Source organism: Trachurus japonicus, chromosome 8, assembly GCF_045865225.1.
Source record: "Trachurus japonicus isolate A0001 chromosome 8, Traja_1.0".
Lineage (NCBI taxonomy): Eukaryota > Metazoa > Chordata > Actinopteri > Carangiformes > Carangidae > Trachurus > Trachurus japonicus.
In genome coordinates this window covers 7003096-7026463 of record NC_140914.1, presented here as the reverse complement: position 1 = coordinate 7026463, position 23368 = coordinate 7003096, and the positions used below count along the sequence as shown (strand labels likewise).

Below are 23368 nucleotides of genomic sequence, written 5' to 3'. Positions count from 1 at the left end.
TTTTTGTGCTTGGAATAAGGAATAAAAACTTGCTCCACTATCAGATTTTTCTACTTATTTCAAGTGAAAATATGCTTGAAAGAAGTAAAAAGTGTCTAAAAACAAGCTACTTTTTAATGTGATGAGTCTTGTTTTAAGTATAATGAGATTTGTTTTGACTAGAAATGACATTTTGATTAGAAATAAGACAAATATTTTTGGTAAGATATTTGAGTTTTTGCAGTGTAAACAGAGAGAGAGATGGAAGAACCGATCCTCCTCCACATTCTTGATCATCGCTCCATCGCGCTTTGGTTCCTTTAACTCCCTTCTTCTTCCTCTCTGTTTTATCTGTCTTTCCAAATCCACTCCTCCTCCTCCTCCTCTTCATCCTCCTCCTCCTCTTCCTCCTCCTCAGGCCTCGTCCTCCCTTATCTCCTCCTCCTCTTCCTCACTGTGTTACACTCTGAGATTACAACTTCTGAGCATCTTATCCTTCACCCTCTTATCCTCCTGTCTCCTCTGTCTCTCTGTGCATCCAACCCCCCCAACACACACACACACACACACACACACACACATATACACACACCACCCAAAACCGCTCTGACCGTGCACCTCATGATTGATTAAGGTCTCCAAACCAGTGGGATTGTGGGATATCAGGAAGCAAGACATGCTGTGTAAATAAAGGGTCAGGCTGAGATCGATCCGTTTTCACCCCCTCCACCCCTCCACCCCCCCCTTCTACCCCTCTCTGGTCGTTCAGCTCCGTCGTGGTTTGATGGCGAGGGCGGTGGAGGAACCAGACCCCGTGTGTGTGTTATTATTGCAGCGCTGGCGGTTGAGTTGAGAGGGAGTGAAACGGTGATGAGAGTTTTCATTTAAGAGGCTGTCAAGAGGGAAATAAAGAATCAAAGGCACTCGGCTTCTTTGACGGAAAGTTCAAATGTTTATGGTGTAAATGTGAACATTTGAACCTTCGATACAGAACGAGGAGAGCGCCGCTTTTTTTTCTTTCTTTCTTTCAACACAACCAAGTTGACGTCTTTTCCACTAAACGCTCACAGAGCATGAATTGCACCGAAGGCGTTTTGACTGCAGAGTGAGGCCATTACCTTCTCATGTTGCACTCATCCATCCAAGGTGATGGAGTAGAGGAGCGCTACAACACATCCTCCTCCTCCTCCTCCTCTTCCTCCTCCCCCCCATCCCTCCACACTATCTCTCCTCTACTTCCCCACTTCCTCCTCCCTTCCACTTCCCTCTGCCCCAGAGAAGATCGCTATCTGAGCAGAATTTCAAAATGCTCTTGGATGCGAGATGAAATATCAGAGGGGAGATAAGAGAGGGGAGGGGGTTTTGGGGAGGAGAGGGAGGGAGGAAAGGAGGGCGGCTTGTACTTTATCCCCTCTCCTCGATGTGCACACACACACATGCACACTTTTCTTTTTTGGCCTTGAGCACTGAGAGTCTCCTTCAGAAAGGAGAAAGTGGACAAAAGACTGGGAGCCTGATAACGCTCTCATCAAACCTCATTTTAATATTCCGCCGATGCAAAAAGGAGCCGTGAAAGAGGGGAGGCAGCAGCAGAGAGACGAAATGAGACGATGAGTGGAAAATGAAAGATAAGATGAACTGAATGAAGGAGACGGAGAGAGAGAGGAAGAGAGGGCGGAATAGGAGGAGGTGAGGGTGAGGGGGAGTCAGTGGACAGAGAAAGCAGATAAGTCGTCGTCGTGAGTTTTTTTTTTTATGCTGTGAATAATTTTACAGTTCCAAGGCAATTTTGTGAGGAGGAACACTCTTTTTAATAAGCCCAATTGTGTGATTGGCCTAATGTGAAATTGAAATGCAGCAGTGCGAGCGGCGCAGCACAATGCCAACCTGTAATGGAATAGAGCTCCAAATTAACACTGTATGAAATGAGTTACGTCTGCCGGCGGGGAGCTGTCTGAGGGTAAATGCCCACATTGTCCGCCATCAGGAGCCAATATCACACCTGTCGCCCACCGGCCTCCTCTGTATCCACATGGTCTCCTCCTCCTTCTTCTTCCTTCTCCTCCTCGTTGGCTCCCTGACGACACACAGGAAGCAGCGTTCAAGGTGCACGAGAACATGATGAGTCACAAATTACCTCTCAAATATATATATTTGTGTTCGGGCGTCGCCACGGTGACACGGATGAATTAATTCAGATTTAGACCAGTGGTTCCCAACCTTTTTTGGCTTGTGACCTCATTTTGACATCACAAATTCCTGGCGACCCTGCGATCATGTGATATTTTTATATACTGCATTTTATTTATTTTACGGATTTATATTCGAGAAAGTGAACGTTTTTTTTTTTTAAACATAATTTTAAAAAGAATAATAATTAGTTAAAAAAAATATTTTTATCAGTAATTTTTTAACTCAATTACTAGACATTTCAGGAGACGCCATTTGAGTTCCAGGCGACCCCTCATGGGGTCCCGACCCCAAGGTTGAAAAACACTGATTTAGACTTTGTCACGACATAATTAAGAGTAATAATAGAATAATTAATAGAAAAACACTTTGTCAAATGTAATAGAAATGTGACAGAGCCAAAAAAAACCAGCAGGACCTCTGCTGCAGAGACTTAGTGTCAAAAGTCACTGTTAAAAAACACAAGAGCAAAGCTACGGTGGCCCGGAGAGTTCAACACACTGCAGCCTGTAGTGGTTCAGTGGTTAGAGCACGTACCATGTGAGCAGTAGGTAGGAGATCGCCGGTTCGACTTCCAACCAAAGTGTTGATTTACTGCTCTAATAACTTACTTCACTCTCAGTGAAGACAAACACACAGTAAAGTCAGACACACAACATCAGTGTGCAACAGGTGAAAGTGTGTTGGCCTAATAATCCAAATGTAGAGATCCGACTCCAGTCCAGTGTCATGTCTTGCACTCTCTCTCCAACTTTATTTTCTAATAAAGGCACAAAAAGCCCCAAAAATGAAATAATAAAAGCCCAAAATGAAACCAATGTCAAATAACCTGAATTATAAACCTATGAGACCGACGTGTTTCATCTTGACGACCTTGTGAAGGCTGGAGGAGTTCTGACCTCAGGGTCACATCATGTTTTCAGTTTCACCACTTTAAGTGACCAACACATCCTCCTGTATCACCGCCGTCCGGGAAGCAGCTGAATCTAACTTCTATCAGAGTGAAACTTTCCAACATCTCTCTTTTTTAGTTATTTTTTGAACACAGTAAGTAGAGAAGTTCCTGCTGTAACCAACTGGTTCACACTCCACCAGACAACGCTCCCTCAGACTCTCCAACATCTCTGACGCTCTGTCGTCTGTACACACATGAGAGAGACGTTGGAGAAAAAAAGCTGAAACAACGTCTTGAATCGTACAAATGGAAAGAAAGATCGATGCTTATGAACCGTGTCCCAGACGACGGAGGAGGAGGAGGAGGAAGAAGAGGAAGAAGAGGAGGAGGAGGAAGAGGAGGGGGGAGTGGGCCGACAGTGAGCGAGCAGGTTGGAGAGCAGCAGGCCGGCGCCCAGAGACAGAGGGTCTGCATCAGCCGTGACAAGCATCAATCAACCTGGGCTCTTTGATTGACTCGGCTGCTGCAGCCGTCGTCACGGCGACTCTGTCTGTCATCACAGTAATGATGATTTAAAGGAAGGATGCGGTTCCCCGGGGAAGCTGTTTATGTTGTGAGGCTGCCGCGGATCAGCGCTCGCCTGCTAAAGCGAGTACCCAGCGTGAGTGTGTGTGTGTGTGTGTAAGTGTGTACTGTAAATGTGTGTGTGTTTGCATAATGAGCTCAGCATTGGTATTTATTTGCCGCTCGCTGCAGCAGTTGAAGTTCTCCGTGGATCAATCTGCTGAACACAGATCTCTGCTGATGCGTTCCACTCCAGGAGACTGTCAGACTTGATTGGACTGTTAAAACCAGGATTAAATTCTTTTTTGGGTTAAATAAAACTGATGACTGCTGCATAACATTGATCCAAATATCCATAACGCGCCGCTGTGTAACTCCTCCACAGAGGCTTCGCCGGCCTTTGGCTCTGACAGTTCGCCGATGCTGCTGCAACTGGAAGCCTCTGTTTTCTGGTAGATGGTCAGAGGGAGACGGAGACGACTGATGAACAGGCAGACGGGCGCGAGGACGGAGAGAGTCTCTGTTCATTTGTTCTTTTCTAATAGAGGAATAAAATGTGACAAGTAACAAGAAGACAGAGCAATACACACAGATGAAGTCACACAAAACAAACCAATCAGACTACTACATATCCAAAAGAAGAAGATAAAAACATAGAAGCAGTTAGTTATAATAAGAATTAAAACACAAAAAAAATGATGGAGAAATAATTAGTCACGTTTTAGAGATAAAATCTGAAAATAACTGAACAAAAAAGTCAAAATGACTAAAGAGAAGGTCCAAATTATAAGAGAAAAAGTAATGGATGATTGTTTTTTGTCTTTTTTCAGTTCCCTTTAACAAGAAGCTCTTGTTTGTTTGAGTCAGAATAAGAAATACTTAATTAATTCCCAGAGGAAAATTGTTTTGTTACTGTGCTGCATTCCAAATATACAAATATCCAATAATCCAAATAAAATAATAATAAAATTTTAAAAAAGAACCGTCCTCCGAAATATAAAAATTTACCCTCCCAAGAGTAATAAACATAAATACATAATTTAATACTTACATCATGAATTATATAGAGGTTAAATTATGAACCGTATCATAACAAGGTTAATGTGTTATATTAAAAAAAAATGACTGAACATAACGGCTGGATTCATTCACAGCTGCTTTCACGACATGTTCAGAGGATGGACGACGGGATAAACTTTGGGCTTTTTTTAAACACGAGGAGGAGACGACACCTAAACCTGGGCGCTGGATCGGTGAGACGAGTCTGAGCTGAATGAGTTCCTTCATGATCCCAGCAGCTTTTGGATTTTTCCGAGGCCTTTGATTCCCTGCAGCCTCCTCCTCCTCCTCCTCCTCCTCCTCCTCCTGTGTCTTCCTCTCTGAGGCTCTGGTTAAATCCATTGATCAGTATCACCGCTCCCCTCTGGAGACTTCTCAGGTGGCCGTATCTTTCACATAAGCTGAGGATCATACACCTCCTCCTCCGCCCCCCTGCAGAGCAGAGCAGAGCAGAGCAGAGCAAATTCCTCCGGGGTCAGTCTCATTACAGAGGAGGGGGGGCGTCTAATCTTTGCTCCTATATAGGTTCTTTTTCTTGAGTGGGAATGAAAGAGGAAGACCCTTATCTCCAATGATGAATTTACTCTGAGAGGTAAAAGGGAAAATCAATGAGTTGCATTGAGAACGACTACGGCTGAGTGTGTGTGTGTGTGTAGAGAGAGAGTGAACTGTATTCAGTGAGCGTAGTCGCGCACACACTGCTCTGGGGTGAAGTGTGTGTGTCCCTGGGGAGGGGGTGTGTGTAATAGAGCTCCAGTGGCTTATTGGCGCGGCCGCCACCAGTCGATGGGTTTGTTTATATTGACTGAGACTCGGGGTCCACTTGATATTTGAATGGTGAGGCTGCACCGCGCTGAGCTGAAAGACAAATGGTGATTTTTCTGCTCGCAAACAGCTGATCAATTAAGATTAATTAGCTCCGAGGTGGACGCACGTCTCTATTGAGATAACACACAGAGAGAGGTTTGGTCCGAGGCAACAACGACAACACAACATCTAAGAGTCAGCAGATGTGTTTCTTCTAATCTTGTGTTGGTAGCGGCTGCACCGAGCTAACTGAAGTCAAATGTTTGTAATCTGCCATTAAAGAGGAACTCAGCAGGATTATTCCCGTGGCTATGCTACATTTTTACCTTAATTAAAAAGCTCTGGACTAATTGTGATAGTTAACTACATGACTGACTTGTTACGAGTGACAACGGAGGCTCTCTGTCTTCCACCTGGCGTCTCACGGCTGAAAACCAACCTTGCGACATCAGTGTAGTTACTCGGTCGTCGCCCTCTCCTCTCTGCAGCACTGCAACACAAACGTGCTCCGTAACCGGCAATCTTTTGTTTATGACGGTTAAAACTACACAAATACACATGCCGTAACATCTTTTCATTTCATTTTGATTTATTCCATTCATGGTAGCTATACATTCTTCACATGGTTGCACATATTTACATGATGTACACAAAGTCACCATGAATGAAAAGGAGCAGGATGAAGAAAACTTATAATACCTGCCCCTCTCTGTTACTATATTTACATTGGCTTACTTCAACACCAATATTATACTCTATTTCAAAATATTAAAGATGATGAAACATAGTAGTGACAAGAAAACAAACAAAATAGCAGCGGACCCCACTTGTCTATCTATCTTTTCTTTTTTTCCCCTTCTTTTTCTCTTTCTCCTTTTTTGTAAACGCTTATCTTTTCTTTTTTAAACATTTTCTTAAACTGAGACATACTTGTACAACTTTTCAATTCCTTGCTTTGTGAATGCCATAATTTTACACTTGCAACATAAATACACATTTGTTTTAAGCTTAGCCTTGCAAATGTATGTTTAAAATCAAGCTTCAGTCTGTTGTCCCCTTCCTCCAGTTTGAACAAGATTTGTAAATGTTCTGGTAATGATCTGTTCTTTGCTTTAAACATTATTTTTAAGGTCTGAAGTTCTATTATATCGGCCACTTTCAACAACAATCTTATATACGCCGCTCTGTGTATTGATTTTTCGCCGGCTTCGTTGTAAACAAATGCACATGGGTGAGAGAAGCGTTAGCAAAACAGCAAAAGTGACCGGACTTGCATAGTTCCCCTTTAAAACTGGGAAGTGTACGGTGGCCCTGAGGGCTCAACTCACTGCAGATGAAGGAAACACAATCATGCACAGACACAAGCATGCTAGTTGCTACAGATTCAGAAAACAACATGCAAGCTGCAAAAACCGGGGACACAAAAAAGTGACGGACCCGGCTGAAGACTTTGCGATAATTTCTGAATCAACTCACAAAATTTTCAAACATTAAGAGAGAAGCTCTGAACTAAAACACCCAGAGTGGTCCGTCACTTTATTCATGTCCCTGGCATCACTATTGTTTTTGTAGCTTATGTTTTGTCAAAGTACTTTTTCTGAATTTACAGCTCTTTGTGTCTTTGGTGTGTTGAGCTCATAGAGTTTATGAATATGAATGATGAACCACATTCCTACAGATAATAAAGAAATAATCAATATATATAATAGGATAATATAATATAACAGTCAATAACAAGCTGCTGCTGAGTGAACCCCAGGTCGCTTACGTCCTCCTGTCCTCCTGCAGGTCCTCAGACTGATCTGGAAGCAGCCAACCTGGAGGTGAAGCTGGAGGAGAGTCCCAGGAGCTCCGTGATGCTGACGCCGGTGTCCGAGGTCTCCTCCGCGGAGCTGGTCACCCTCTCCCCGCCTCAGATCTCTCCTTCCTCGCAGCTCTCTGAAACCGCCTCCGACACCAGCGCCCCCGAGGCCCCGGAGGCGGCCGAGGCGGGCGAGGCCGCGGGGCTGAGCGCCGAGTCCAGCAGCCAGGCCGACACGTCCAGCACAAACGGAGAACCGCAGACGGACGAGGACAAAGAGCCCAAGAAGAGCAAGGCTCACCTGCACTGTCCCGTCTGTAAGGTCACCGTCAACTCTGTCTCCCAACTGGAAGCACACAACAGTGGTGAGTTTTTATTTCTTTAAAGGAGATACATTATGGAAATATTACTTTTTGAAGGCTCTTTAACATATATTTGGTTGTTTGTCTTTCCTTCCTGTCCCCAAAATGTGAGAATTGACAAAAAAAATTTGTAATTTTCAGGCTCCCTAGGTTGAAATCCATGTGGTTTTACAAGCTGTAACTAGGATTTGAATTTGCATAACCCCACCCCTACCTGGTACCAGCAGAAGGGGCGGGGCAAGCAGTGGTTCATTTGCAATTAAAGGGACAGGCACTGAAACCAGCCGCTCTGTTTTGAGAGGATGAAAAGAGCTGTGATGTTTGATCCTTGGGGTATTTTGACTGAAGCATGTCACAGACATGTCTTTAAGACACCTGGGAACTATTTTAATTTGTGGAAAGGGGGCATAATATGTCTCCTTTAATCACACATCACACATCACACATCTGACAATGCCTCTGGTTTACTTTTAATTATTTACAGCCAATCAATAATTAGACAATAACTTTATGACTCCAACACAAGGAAAATTTGTTGTGAATGGTAAAGAAAGGTAAAACAAGATAAATATAGACATGATACAATGTGTGACCCATATAAAATATATTAAAGTAGTGCTGATGGTGATGGATGGATGTCACAGGTGATTCATTTGAAGGTGATTAGAAGGATTATTTCCATATTTTTAATGAAATCGGCCGATAACCGACCAAATTCTGTTACACACTCATTCATTCATTCTGGCACACCAATTAAAATCTGACCTCACAGGTTTGATGTGTTCAGTCCACCTGGTCCAGAGCCTTTCCATTTATAGATTTAGTTTGTTACACCCCCAATCCATTCATCAACAAGGTGAAGAAAGGTTTGTATCTGTGTTTGTATCTGATTCTCACTTGGCTGAAAATGTTGGCAAACCGAGCATCCGACAGCAGCTGATCACAGATCTGTGGACTCACTCTGTCTCTCTCTGTTCTGCTCCATTTCACCAGGTACAAAGCACAAACTGATGCTGGAGGGTCACAGCGTTCTGCCGCGGCGCCGGGGCAAAGTGGTGGCAGCTCGCGCCGGCTGCAAGAGCAAGCGGCTGGGCAGCAAAGGCAGCGTCGGGGTCCCCAGCAAGAACTTCCAGTGCGAAGTGTGTGAGATCTTTGTGAACTCGGAGACCCAGCTGAGCCAGGTAACAACACGGAGAAAGCCTGCAGCGATATCACAGCGGACAACGAGGGCTGACCTGTGGAAACGCTCTGTATTATACTGATAAATATACGGTGCAGGTTTTTAAAAGCTCTCACTTAATCCAAGAGCTCGTTTGAACATCACCTTGATGGAGGGAAACCGCTCTTGTGCTTGAATCAAAGCAGCCGATTCATTTGCAGCCGCATGAATGGAGCCATTGAGAACAGGTTTATGTGAGCGCGGCGCACATTCAAGCAGCAGCTATTTTTCCACATTAGACAGATATCATCTGATGCTATGACTAACTAACTGCAGAGCTCCTCGCTGAGCACGGATTTATTTGCCGCTCATTATTGCGGAGCTGCTAATGCCTCTCGTGTATTTAATTTTCTGGTTTCATTATTTGGCATCAAACCGGGTCGCTGAAGTAAATTTCTCTCCTTTTGATGTTCATTAAACGCACCAGCGTCTGAATAGTGGAGCGATTGTCTTGGAAACTTCAGCCCAGGCTGGAGGAGGAGAGGAGTGGAAAAGATACAGGATACGGCGGCTGGCATGTGTGAACCAGCGCCCGGGCCGCTCTCTACGGTTACGGTGGCCCTGAGGTGCCAATCACAACAGCAAATCAGAAAACACAACGGCAAAAGAGAAAACACAACACAAAAAGAGAAAACACAACAGCAAAAGAGAAAACACAACAGCAAATCAGAAAACACAACACAAAAACAGAAAACACAACAGCAAAAGAGAAAACACAGCAGCAAAAGAGAAAACACAACGGCAAATCGGAAAACACAACGACAAGAGAAAACATAACGGCAAAAGAGGAAACACAAGACAAAAAGAGAAAACACAACAGCAAAATAGAAAACACAATGACAAAAGTTTTCTCTTTTGCTGTTGTGTTTAGTAATTTGCCGTTGTGTTTTCTCTTTTGCTGTTGTGGTTTGCACCTCAGGGCCACCGTAGCTCTACTCCTCCACCACCGGTCTTATATAAACGCGGCCCGTCCCAGGAGGATGTGAGCCTGTTAGCACTGCAGCTGTGGAGTGTGTGTGTGTGTGTGTGGGGAGGGGTATAGAGAGTAATGTGATGTAATGTCGCTGCACTTCAGTCATAATCAATGTGTATCCATTATTAATTCAGCAAGATAACACTTGAAGTTGTTCCACTGTGGTGCAACAGATGCTTGTTAGCTCACTAATGGTGTTTGTGTGTCTGTCTGTCTGTGTGTGTGTGTGTGTGTGTGTGTGTGTGTGTGTGTGTGTGTGTGGGTGTGTGTGTGTGTGTGTGTGTGTGTGTGTGTGTGTGTGTGTGTGTGTGTGTGTGTGTCTGTCTCTCTGTCTCTGCAGCACATGAACAGCAGAAGGCACAAGGACAGGCTGGCCGGAAAACCACCCAAACCCAAATTTACCCCCCACAGCAAGAGCCAGCCAAGCTCCAGCTTAGCGGTAAGTCTCGGCATAAAGACACAGACAAACAAAACACTGTCACGCAAATATGCACCCACACACACACACACACACATAGAGAGACACACACAGACACACACACAGAAAACATAATTGCCTTTCTCTTAGTGCAGATATGCTTGAACATGCTGAGCACATGAGCCAAGACTGGAATAAATTCGCTCTAGCTTGTAAACTAATCCATTTTTTAAACAGTAGTTTTAATTTATCTTTGTTACAGTTGACTGATTTGACCACTGCCCCCAACACACACACACACACACACACACACACTGCAAGAACTCAAAATCTTGCCAAGAATATTTGTCTTAGTCAAAATGTAATTTCTAGTCAAAACATATCTCGTTATACTTACAGTAAAATAAGACTCATCACATTAAAAAGTAGCTTTTTCAAGCATTTTTCACTTGAAATAAATAGAAGAATCTGATACATACAAGCACAAACATTTTAGATTTTTCTACTTATTTCAAGTGAAAATTTGTTTGAAACAAGTGAAAATTGTCTAAAAACAAGTTCATTTTTTAGGCGATGAGTCTTATTTTTAGTGGAAAGAGATTAGTTTTGACTAGAAATTAGACATTTTGAGAGGAAATAAGACAAATATTCTTGGAAAGATCTTGAGTTTTTGCAGTGCACGGTGACGTCATTACATCGTGCTCAGGGGGCTTGGATGTGCCCGTGTGTCTGTACTGTCAGAGAGGTTAAACACACTGCTGTTTCAGTGAGTTACCCCCCCACACACACACACACTCCCCCCTCCCTCCCTCCCTCCTCCCTCCTCCTCCTGAGACAGGTCTATAACAGTCCTGCTGCCCCCTCCCCACCCCTGCCACCACCACCACCCCACCCTCACTGACCAGCTCTGACAACAGCACCTGAATCAGCACTCCAGATTAATCACTTCTCTGCTCCTGTCATATACACACCTCCCCCCCTCCCTCCCATCTCTCCTCCTCCTCCTCCTCCTCCTCCTCCTCCTCCTCCTCCTCCTCCTCCTCCTCCTCCTCCTCCCTCCATCCTACAGACCATGAGGTGGAGTGGCTATGCAGGCGTGGCTGTGTCGGCCATGAAGAAAGCCTTCAGCCAGTACAACCTCACCTCCCTCTCCTCGCAGGTCAGTGGCAGGAGAGAGAGGCCGAGAGAGACTGGGGTTGGATTGGAGGGCGACAGCTTCAGCCGGCCCAACATTAGGCCTGGGGGGGCGGGGGGTTGAGCATATTAAAGGGATACTTCACCCAAAATCGATAACTCACCAATCATCTACTCACCGTCATGCCATGGAAGAGTTTGGAGAACTTTCAGAGTCATCAAAACGCTTTAGGAGTTCCAGGGGGGGTCCGGCTGGCAACGGATTTTCATATAATGGTGGCGGATAGAGTTCACTTTTGAATCGTCCAAAACACACACTATGAAACATCCAGATACCTCCATACTGCTCGTCTGTACTGACCCAAGTGTCCTGAAGCCGCAGCATGAAAAAGTTGGCTGCGTGAGATTTGCTGCGAGATGTTCTTCCGTGTTTAGATCACACATCCAATGGTTTACAACGACGAACGAACATCTTGCAGCAAATCTCACGCAGCCACTGGGAGCTGCTGCTACAACAAGGATAAAAACAGAGATCACATTATTTTTTTCTGAACAACTTTTCCATGTGGCGGCTTCAGGACACTTGGGTCAGTACAGACGAGCAGTATGGAGGTATCTGGATGTTTCATAGTGTGTGTTTTGGACGATTCAAAAGTGAACTCTATCCACCGCCATTATATAAAAATCCGTTGCCAGCCGGACCCCCCCTGGAACTCCTAAAGCGGTTTGATGACTCTGAAAGTTCTCCAAATTCTTCCATGGCATGACGGTGAGTAGATGATTGGTGAATTATCGATATTGGGTGAAGTATCCCTTTAATAATAATAATGAAGAAGAAGAAGTTGATGATGTCTTTTTATTAAAAGGATAGTTCTGATTTAATTTGATTTGCTCATTTTACTCACTGGTGGTGATGAACATTACTGCTCCATGCTGCATTCAAGTGCATCTTCTTTCCCATGGCAACAGCATCTAAACTCCATAGATACTGTAATATTTACAGTCCTCCATACAAAACAAATTATGTAATTGAGTTTTTTCAGTTGTTGAGTGGATGTTTTGATATAGAAATACAGGGTGTATCTCTTTGTCTCAGTTTTGCAAACACATGCATCATTGTAGTGGATTGGTGCATCTCAATTTAACCGTGCATCCAGTGTGACGACCAGTGAGTAAAATATTTCACCTTAAAATTATTTTATTTATTTAACCAGGAAAATTACTTATTGGGATTAGAAATGTCTTTTAAAAGAGTAAGAAAAAAGATCAAATCTAAACTACTGTGACATGAACGATTACTTTTTTTTTTCTTTTTTTTTTACTGTGTTTAAATCCGAGCTATCCTTTTTAACCCCACAGAGCTTTAGAGGAAATGTCTGGGCTCAGCTGCACAAAACACCTGAAGTGTGACACTTCAGGTTTAATTTCTCCTTGGCTGAGGGAGTTACTTTGTTAAACTTAATAGATTTACAGCAGCAACAGAGACTTTACAGCAGTAAAGTTCAGCAGTTTCCATAGAGGCTGTTTGTTCATTTACATAAGAACTGTAAATATTCAGTGAAACGTTTAAGAGAAGGTTTGTGGAGCCAAGGAAAATCTTGACTGAAGGTCTTTTTTTTGCAGCTGCTGCCTGTCATTTAACCTCTGTCCTGACTGGAACAGGTTCAAATGTGTCCACACTGCAGTCTTAGCATCAGCCTGTTATTAATTATATATACAGCGGGGAAAACAAGTATTGAACGCGTCAACATTTTTCTCTCTATTGACATGAAATTTTCACCAGATGTCAGCAACAACCCAAGTAAGGCACACATACAAAGAAATCCAAACATTTATGTCCATAAATTAAGTTATGTGTAATAAAGAGAAATAACACAGGGAATAAGTATTGAACACATGAAGAAAAGGAGGAGGTGCAAAAAGGTAAAGAAGGAAAGAAAGCAGCTGGAGTCTGTCAGTATTTAGGAAGTCATCCTGTCCTGTAATATCAGCTGCTTTAGTCCAGTTGACGCCTATGAAAACGTTTCTCATCACCAAGGTGTCACACAAGAGGCATCTCATGACGGGGAAAAGTAAAGAGCTTCTCTAGACCTTCAGAAACTGATGTTGCAGAACAAACTGTTACATCAGTTACAGACGTGTCTGAATGCACCTTTTTATCTGTTAGTGCTGTTATCTGGAACTGAAAAGAACAACATTTTACCATAAACTGGACACGACCAGGTGCTTGCAAGATTTCTGACAGAGTCAAAAGAAAACTGAGAAGAGTTGTCTGACAGAGAGCTGTAACCACCACGGCCTCTATGCTGCTCACCATGCAGGTCTATTGACGCCTTCGATACTTATTTTCCTGCTGTATCTTCATGTGTCTGAGCAGAGTTGATGCAACAGTCTGCAGGAGTCCAGTCTGTCACCATGTTCCTCTGCTGCAAACAAGAACCCAGACGTGTTTGCTCCACTAAACATGCTGATACATGGTCGACCCCTCACTCTGCTCTTCTCCCCCCTCACCCCCCCATTCTCCTGTCTCTCCTCCAGACCAAACTGGCCTTGCAGAAGCAGCTGACCAAGAGCCTGACCACCGGCTTCCTGCCCAGCCCCCTCACCGCGCCGACCCTGTGCACCGTGGCGACCAACCCGCTGGCCCTGCGCCACCCGGTGGGCACCACCGCCTTCATCCAGAGCCCCTTCCTCGGCCCCGCGCTGTTCCGGCCCGCCCCTGGGCCGCTGAGGGCCACACACACTCCCATCATCTTCTCCCCTTACTGAAGACTCACCCCGACTCCCGTCTCAGCTCCTTCCTCCCCCCTCTTCCTCCCCCTCCTCCTCCTCTTCCTCCTCCCCCCTCCTCTCCAGACCCCAGGCCCGACCTTAGGTGTGAGCCACATGACAAAGGCCACACGCAAACTATGCAGCCCGCCTGACTTACGACGGAAACAGTGCACAAGTCCTGACGCTCGGTAGAGCTGTTCTCTCACAAAGGCCAAGACCCCCCATCATGCCTTCTTCTCTCTGCTCCTCCATCACGACCCGGAGCAGCACCGGCCCCCAGACAGAGACTGGTGCACAGAGGCCGCTTTTATAGCCATTCATGGGTCAACATGGTTTGGATTATGGATATTATTGTGTAATTTATTAGAGAACAAATATAGACAAGTCTACAGTAGATGTATGTTTAGTGTGGTTGCCACAAAATAAGGTCCCTTTACTTGATGCTCTTTTAAAAAATGTTTTTAACTTATTGGTTTTGTGGGGGTTTTATGACGGACGGGACGATCACGATCACACGGCTGAAACTGAGGTGAACTCACGTGTGGCGGCACAAAGCCAGTCTCATCCATCTGTGTTTTCCACTTAGCAAAACTTAACGCTGTCACTTTACGTCCTGGATGCGGCCGTGATCCAGCAACTCTGAACAAATCCCCCGTCTCCGCAGACCTCTGAGGGACAGACATGAGTCCTCTGTGGATCAATAACTCCATACTGTGTATCCATATGCTAAAACCCCGTCCCCCTCCCCCTCCCTCCCTCCCTCCCTCCCTCCCTCGCACAAAAACTATTTCCCAAAGCCCTTAAAAACATTTCTTCTTCTTCTTTCTGAGTCACAGCCATAGTCAGAGCCCTCCAGATCTTTTTTTTTTTTCCCGTTCTCGTCTCCCCAGGATTAAACTCTCATTAAGGTCCAGAAAAGGTCATCTTGTCAACTTGACTTTGTCTCAATTTGCAAATCTGTCTTCTCCTCTTCTTTTTTTTTCTTTTTTTTTTTGGTCCAGTGCATCATTCAGGCAACAAACGCAGCTTGAACATCATGTTCTCACCAGCCCAGCGGCATGAAAACATTTTTGCAGCTCCGGACGTCTCACATCACAAAAACATCCTCATCTCTCTCTCTCTCTGTTCTGCTCTTCGTCTTTCCTCCATCATCATCATCATCATCACTCCTTTGTTTATCTCAGTCTGAGATGATGAGGAGCAACACACACACACACACACACACACACACATATATATATATAACTGCACACATAATAATAACACAATGGATAACTTGAAGACTTGATAGGATTTCAGAGCTCAATAATAAAGTTTGGGTTGGCAGTAGGGGAGGGGGGGGGCTACTTGATTGACATCCTGTTGCAGTGTCTGCGTACAACGTGGGAGGGAACAAAGACCAGTGCCATGGCAACCACATTAAAAGCACCTTAAAACTGATTTACTTACAAGAGCAATGGAAATTGGGTTGATATTCGCCTTTTTTTGTTTTGTTTTTTCTTGCTCTCGGTGTGTTTTTACGACTCCATGTCTGATTCCAGTGACAATTTTTGTTTTTGGGATGAAAAAAAAAAGAAGAAAAAAAAAAAAACACAATCAGGTGAGAATAATCACTTTCTGGTTGAAGTCTCACATTTAAAGCAATACATTCGGTATGTTTATGTTTATGATGTGTTTTCAGTGTGTCAATGGCTTTATCTATTCTATACTGTACACACCTGTAATGATGTATTTCATATGTACTCAAACAGCCAAGGGCCAAGAAGTCTGAACCGTAGAAGCAAAAGAGTCGGTGTTTTTTGAAGCAGTGACCCCCCCCCCCTCTCGGTGCTCCACGTGGTCGGTTCCTCACAGGGGTTTTGACTTCTGGGCCGAGCCGAGCCGAGCCATTAAAAAGCTGCTGTGGAGAGACAGAGGGAGGGAGAAGGGGGGAGGAAGGGGGAGGATGGGGGAGGATGGCGGTGCATGGGGTTGATTCAGAGCCGTCTGACATTGCTGTTCCGCTTTTTAGCAGAGCACGAGAACTTTTGTACGACTTCCACTGAGCAAAACAGTGTTACGTCAGAGGCGAAGAGTTGTTTGGGATGAGTGTCACAAGTGCAACATCAACTGTCATATTGCTGTTCATGCTCGAGTGCTGTCTCCTCCTCCTCCTCTTCCTCCTCCCCCCTTCCTCCTCCTCTGCTTCACTCAACCAGGATTTCTACTGACACTCAGCCCTCCTCTCCTCTCCTCTCCTCTCCTCTCCTCTCCTCTCCTCTCCTCTCCTCTCCTCTCCTCTCCACTCCTCTCCTCTCTTCTTCTTTCTGCCAAAACCAGACTGTTGGCAAGGTCTCATAAGGACGTCGACTGCACACATCATCCCTCCGTCAACGCTCACACCAAATCATCATCTTCTCTTTGAATTACAGTAATGGAGCAAATCCTATGCATCTTCTTCATTGTGCAATATGTATAGTTGTGTGTGGTGCAGCAGTGCCATCTGTCGTGAAAACCCTGTAATTGCCATCCAGTGCTATACTGTCGTGCTTCTAACCAGACCTTTCTGTTCCTATGTGTGTGTGCATCTTTCTGTTGAAGGAGCCCTTCAAGTCTTTCTGGGTAAAGCGAAGCCACCGGGTCCCCCCCCCCCCCACCCGCGCCCATCCCCTCTCCCTCCCCAGTCGCACTACTCAGTGAACCAGCCAGCCTTTAAATCTTCACTGTTTGTTTGTTTCTATCGCTCACTGGGAACTCTGACCTAAAGAACTGAAGCTTTTTTCTTAAAATAAGAATCTAGAGAAGGCAAAAATTATATGTAGAAACCATAGAGTAACTATAGAGATTTTATCAGAGTTGCTATTGTTATCTGTATCACGATGAACTGCTATCATAGAAGAGAGTAGATTATGTTATCGTAGGCTCTGTACGGCATACAGGGAAAGGAAAAATGCTTTGCTTTCTTTTTTTTCTTTCTTTCTTTCTTCCTTTGTTTGTTTATTTACATGGTTTTACCAATATGTTTTTTTAAAAGTTCAAGAGAAAAATATTTAAAAACGAAACCATTTTTTTGAGTGAGCTTTTTTTTTTCTCCTCCCCTTCTCCTTGTTGACGGTGTCTGAATTAATAATAAAAGTTATTCAAGGCCTTTTTTTAAAATAATAATAATAAAAAAAAGACGGTATCCTCCAGTCACATTAGCCAGGCCTTCTCAGGGGTGACAGGTTGAGCAGACGCTAACATGACCATCCATTCAGGGTATCCCTCCACGGCTCCAGAGAGCAGGAAACACTGTACGCATGGATGGGTTGACCGAGAAATAAACTTAGTGCTGTACATTAGAGAGGACAAGGGATGGATTTTGGAAAATAAAGCTTTTAGAACTTGTAAAAGGAAATTGTTTTAATATGTGTGTGTGTGTGTCTGTGTGGGTGTGTGAGAGCACTGAGGGTTTAAAAAAAACAAAAAAACAGCAGCATCCCAGCAGGCCCTGCTTTGATTCAGACTGATATTTGAGTAATAACAATATGTGTGTGGGTATGTGAGGAGAGAAAAAAAAAAGATGACGGATAACTCAGGCAGATGATTGCTAATGAATACACAGCCACATCACGACTGCTCAGATTCACAGAGATGTTCATCGCCGCCCTGGTTCTTAAATTATGTCTGGTACAGTTCACTCACTGCAGCTTTAAAAAAAGAAAAAAGGAAAAAAAAGACAAAGACAAATAATTAATCAGTGGGTAAAACCTGAGCATCTGAAAAGCTTAAATGAGACAGAGCAGTGGATGGTTGTGAGTCTGCAGGTGCAGGTCTGTCGGCTCCTCACAGCAGCTGTTCATGTGGAAACGGCCTGTGACAGCAGAGACACAACGGAAACCAGAACCACTGACTCACGCATGAATCCCTCCGCCAACACAGACTGATCCCAGGTCAGATAGAAGGTCAATGATTACTATTAATGTTAGTGATTAATGTTTTCTGAGGTGAACATGACCTTGACTTTTGACCTTGTTGAGTTGAGTTGAGTATCTTTATTGTCATTATACCAGATAATGAAATTGTCTTCGGACCCACGGCTTAAGTACAGTAATAAATAGAATAGAAAATAATAGAAATACTATTTAATTTTTTTTAAAAAAGAGAGATGCAACAGAGATGTTTGCCCAAGTATCTAGGGTGGCTGGGGATGACGGAGTAGAGTGCATTAATCCATTTGACCTTTTCACCACCAAAGTTTAATCAGTTTGTCCAAGCTGTTAAAGGGTTAGTTCAACATTTTGGCAAATTCACCTATTGCCATAATCCCTATACAGTATAGTTTTAGGAGTAGGTTCGTAACCTTTGATTGTCGGTGCGCTGACGACAAATAATAACATATAATTATGTAACATTACGACAAATGAAGCAAATACTCTGAACTGCTTGGGCTTTTGAAATCACTCCGCCCAGCAGCCGTGATCGGAATGTAGTTCTGGCTGCATTTCCCTCTAAAACAACTCTGTCTGGTAACGTTCTGTTATTATCTCATAGCGTGGTGAATGTGCAGGTCACAACTTGTCCACCAGAGCGTTTTGGAGTTGTTAGATTGTGTATTTGATGAGTTTGATGAGGGAAACCAAGAAATCCCATTAGCCTCCGTAGCGTAGCTCTGAGCAGCTTGCGGCTCTGCTCCGCCATTCTAAAAATAGCTCGCACCGACAATTAAAGATAACGAACCTACTGCTATGGCTATAGGGATTATGGTAATGGGCCAGTTTGCCAAAATGTTGAACTATCCCTTTAAACGTACCTGACACAAAGTGAGGCCGGAGTTCACCTGGACAGGTCGACACTTATATTCACACCTACAGGAATCAAAGCAAACTAGTGGAAGTTCCCTCAAGGTAAGCAATATTTAATTCACAAGCTAGTGATTAGTGAGGTCACCACGACCATGATCTTTGACCTTTTGGCCTTGAATTGAAATCAGTTCATCTTTGAGTCATAATGAATGTTTGTGCCAAATTTGAAGAAGTTTCATCGAGGTGTTGCATGAGGTGACTTTCAGACGAGCTGAGAGCAGTGAGGCTGCTGTGACGACTGACGAAACAAGTGAACACGACCAACACGTCTGAGCTCGGCGGCTGCATCTGTGGCTCAGAGGAGCAGGGGAATAAAACACCTGACTTGAGTGGCTGCTGTGGTTCAGAAACAGCTAATCTCCTTCATCATCAGACGATTCTCCACAGATGGCAGAGAACAATACACTCTGCTCTGAGCTGGCTGCAGCTTCAGCGGGAAGATTTGTGAATCCTCCTGAAACGCCTGCCTCACCACTTCCCAACATCTGCTGTGTGTTTGCCGACATGTGGCGGAGACGGTCGACAGCATCCGTCCCCGGACTCTTCATGTGACAAACTGTGACTCAGTGTTTTCACGTCTCAGACCACCAGATCATCGTGTTTCTCAGCTCTGTGTTAATGTCCCAGTCTTGTGTATTTGAAGAGGAGCTCTTGGATTACATGCTGATGTGTTCCTCCACGCCTCAGGCCCAGCGCCATGCAGCCTCTCCTTTGTGGGAGCGTGTAGATAAGCACGCCGCCTCCTGCGGTGCCAATCAAAGTAGAGCCCATGGATCCGCAGCACTTCCTGAAGCCGGTGATACGGCTGAAGGACACGATGACCTTTCTGTGGCTGTGACACCGGTGCACGGCTCCATTATCTTATCTGATCACTGTGTGAGGAGGGAGTGACACTCTTATCTCCTGCTGCGGTGGTCAACACCTCTCCACTCCGGAGTCCCCCTCCTCCTGCAAATACAGCATCAGAGGCAGAGTGTGTGTGTGTGTGTGTGTGTGTGTACAAACATAAACCTGCATGGGCTTGTATGAATTTCCACCATTATTCACAGGTGAACAGCAAAAGATGTGAAAGGAAGAGGATGATTCAGATCACATGACACCCAGTGACTCATGACAGAATTAAAAAAAACACTACAGGACCTGATCAGTTGATAAAAAAGACAAAAATAAGCCCATAGATCCATTACAGCTGTTTATTATGACCCATTTTGTTGCTGAGCCTCATCCAGTTGTCATAGTGATTGAAAAAAAACTTTATTGTAACAAAAATGTAATTTTGGCAAAGATACATATGATTATCAATCAGTCACAAAGCTATTAAAGTGATGGAAAAACTAAAGCCTAGTTATAGAGAGTAATGCACACTAATAGAAATGATATATGAATAGTTCAAATCATGAAAATGTTAATTATAGATCAATAAAAGCATAAAATCTTTAAGGAATTAAATCAGATTAGATTAAAATGGAGAAATCGGCAAAAAAAACCTGAAGAAATTCAATACTGAGGTCGACGACCTCTCAAGGTCACCAGAGGTCAGATACAAATTGCCTCCACGTTTTTAATAAAACCTTAGAGTTTGTAGATTAAACACTGAAATCTCCACGACTTAATCATAAAACGCACAATTTTTTTTTTGTTGCTTCTCTCTGTGCCGCTATTTAAACTCGATTTATCCCGGATGAAATCGCCCTGTGCTTCCAGGATAAATGATCTGGTCTCTTTGGCTCGTGGGCAGTCGGCATGACGACTAACATTTGACATAACTGATGGCCTGAGGGCAGCTGATATCCCCCCCACCCCACCCCACCCCACCCCACCCCACAGGGGGAAAGAGAGGCCTGATAGCAGAGAGCAGAAAGGTGGCTCTGCCATTTAAACTGCATGTGTTCACTGCTGTGTGGGATTGTTTTGTTAATCTGCCGCTTCATGATGGGAAGAGGAGGAGGAGGGGGTCGATGAAGCAGCCTGTATTGAGGTCTATTTTCTCCTCAAACACAGAAATATATAAAATAAAATAAAAGACAAGTGGGGATAAGCTGTTATCTGTTTTATGGGGCCCCTGGGAGAGCTGGATGCTCAGCTGCAGTCATGAGACACACTGTCATGCAACAGTAATAGAGTATTACTGGTGGCAACAGGATGCTGTCGCCCCGCTGCCCCGCTGCCCCGCGACTGTGACAAGCAAGAAGAAATTTCTCTTTTGTGATCAGTGCAGTCTAAAGAAAGAAGAAGAGGAAGAAGCAGGTTCATAAATCACACGAGCAAGTGATAAATCAATGCTTCCTCTGGCACGCCCTCCAAACTATTTCTTTTTATTCTGGATTGTAAATCTTCTTTTTCTCTTTTTGCTTTTTTCTTTTTATTCAGGTCAATAAAATAAAAAAAAACATGGAGCCACTGCACAGAAAAACGTTGACAGGAAAATATATTGACAAGTGTTTTACCTCAGGGACATCCCATTAACACCACTGTGTACTGTCACAGCACAAATGTATGATATAATAACTGAACCATCTTGAGTGAGGCAGCCAACATCGATGCACCAGCTCAGTGCTAAGTCATTAAAGAGAACATGATTGAAATGTGATAGTACATGATAGCACCCTCAGGGGAAACTAAGGTGAGCATAATATCATTTCATAAATGTTCCACTTGAGGTTTTCTCATTATCTTACATTAACCTCTCCAGTCGGCTCGGCCCCATGTGGAACCAGCAGATCGTTTCCCTGCTGCTCCAACATGTCTGACCTCATCTGGCTGCTTGTTTCCACCGCTCCCAAACCGGTTAAAGCTTGTGCAACAATTAATTTAATGTGCCTCGAAAACTAACTTATGTTCCAGTTACTTGGTCCATTTTCAACCAATTTTCTTTATTAAACTGAAATGTTACACAAAACAATTCTGTAGAGAAACAGAGCACAGAGGATCATGGGTACCTGAAGGCAGCATTAGTGGGGGTTTTTGTGTGTGTTTAAATGTAAAACAGTCACTTATGAACAGAAACACTTTGAACTGTGACGGTATTTGGATCAAAATCACCACATACACTGAAGGAGGTTTGCTGCATCACACAATGATTTTGTTTGCCTCCTAAATGTCATCGAAAAATAGTAGAAACCAGAGATTAGTCACAGTCGGATGCAGAGGACCGAGTTTCTGAATTGGATACACATTGATATGAAGGAAACTACAGTGGATCCTTTGTAGCAGCTTCAATAAAGACAGACTGTATATTGCACAGTCATTTAATTCTATATTTCCATATTGCACATGCAAGAGCCCACATTGCATTCTATATTTATTGTAAATATGTATTGCATTTGTATTTATTCATTTCACATTCTGTTTTCAATTAATTGTTTTACCCTCATTCTTCTCTTTTTCCGTGCTGGTGTGTAAACTCCTGAGCTTCCTCTACAGGGAATCAATAAAGATGCATCCTATTAACTGGTCTCCTGAGGACAACCAGTGATTGAGTGGAAGATCAGAGACATCTACTGGCAATGAAACAAACTACAACACACGTCAAACTGTTCAGGCACAAGAAAAAAATAATCATTTTATTTGTTTACAAAACATGCAAACAAACATCAAGTGAACACATTTTGAGGATGTTGAAATCAGGATGCTTGATATTCACAAAAAACGTTGATACGTATTAGTTGATGAACACATGAATATTCAAGGTAATATCAACAAATTTCCCATTTTTCAGTCAAAACAAATAATAAAAGCTGCACATACTTGACCTTATGTTGCGCCCTGAATGAACAGGTCAGTGAACATCTCATGTGTTCTTTTACAGCTCAGTATGAATGGACCAGCCCCAACTACAGCAGTGACACTGTAATTGATAATGAGTCATGGTCTTGAGTGTATGACATCTTCTTAAATCTATTTATGTGCCCAGTGTTTTTTTCTTTCATTTTTTTATGTGCATCATCAAGCAGAAAACGTAGCACCTGAGCCTGCAGAAACTTCATCATCTGAACGTCTGTTTAAAGCCGGTACAGAAGGCCATGTGTGATAAGGAATGTCAATCATTCACTCTACAAAAATCAAAGTGAATCTCTTCATACATATATATAGATATGCATAATATATAGTGTAACAAATATCCAGACCAACAAACAGCACAGTAACTGTACATCAGTAAATCCCTTCACCAGTTATAACTTATACAACATGTGAGATTGAGCATTTGCAGTATTTAGGTAACGAATGAAGCTGCTGCCATTGATTTGGTCTGTGTGTGTGTGTGTGTGTGTGTGCACGTGTGCTAATTTATGTATACAGTGAGCACTGTGAATTTAATTTAAAACTCTGCAGTTTGAGCTCAAACTGAGATGAAATGCTTCTTGTCAGTAGC

At 43.6% G+C, this 23368-nt stretch overlaps 1 protein-coding gene across 1 annotated transcript in view; it reads left to right on the top strand.

Moving 5' to 3' along the window:
- Positions 1-14676, top strand: part of znf385c (zinc finger protein 385C) — a 171803-nt gene extending 157127 nt beyond the window's left edge. Inside the window, exons 6-10 of the mRNA XM_085783502.1 lie at positions 7283-7660; positions 8651-8838; positions 10190-10288; positions 11337-11426; positions 13940-14676. Of these exons, the coding sequence (XP_085639628.1) occupies positions 7283-7660; positions 8651-8838; positions 10190-10288; positions 11337-11426; positions 13940-14170 (986 nt within the window). The 3' untranslated portion in view covers positions 14171-14676. The remainder of the gene's footprint in view (positions 1-7282; positions 7661-8650; positions 8839-10189; positions 10289-11336; positions 11427-13939) is intronic.
- Positions 14677-23368: the final 8692 nt, after the last annotated feature.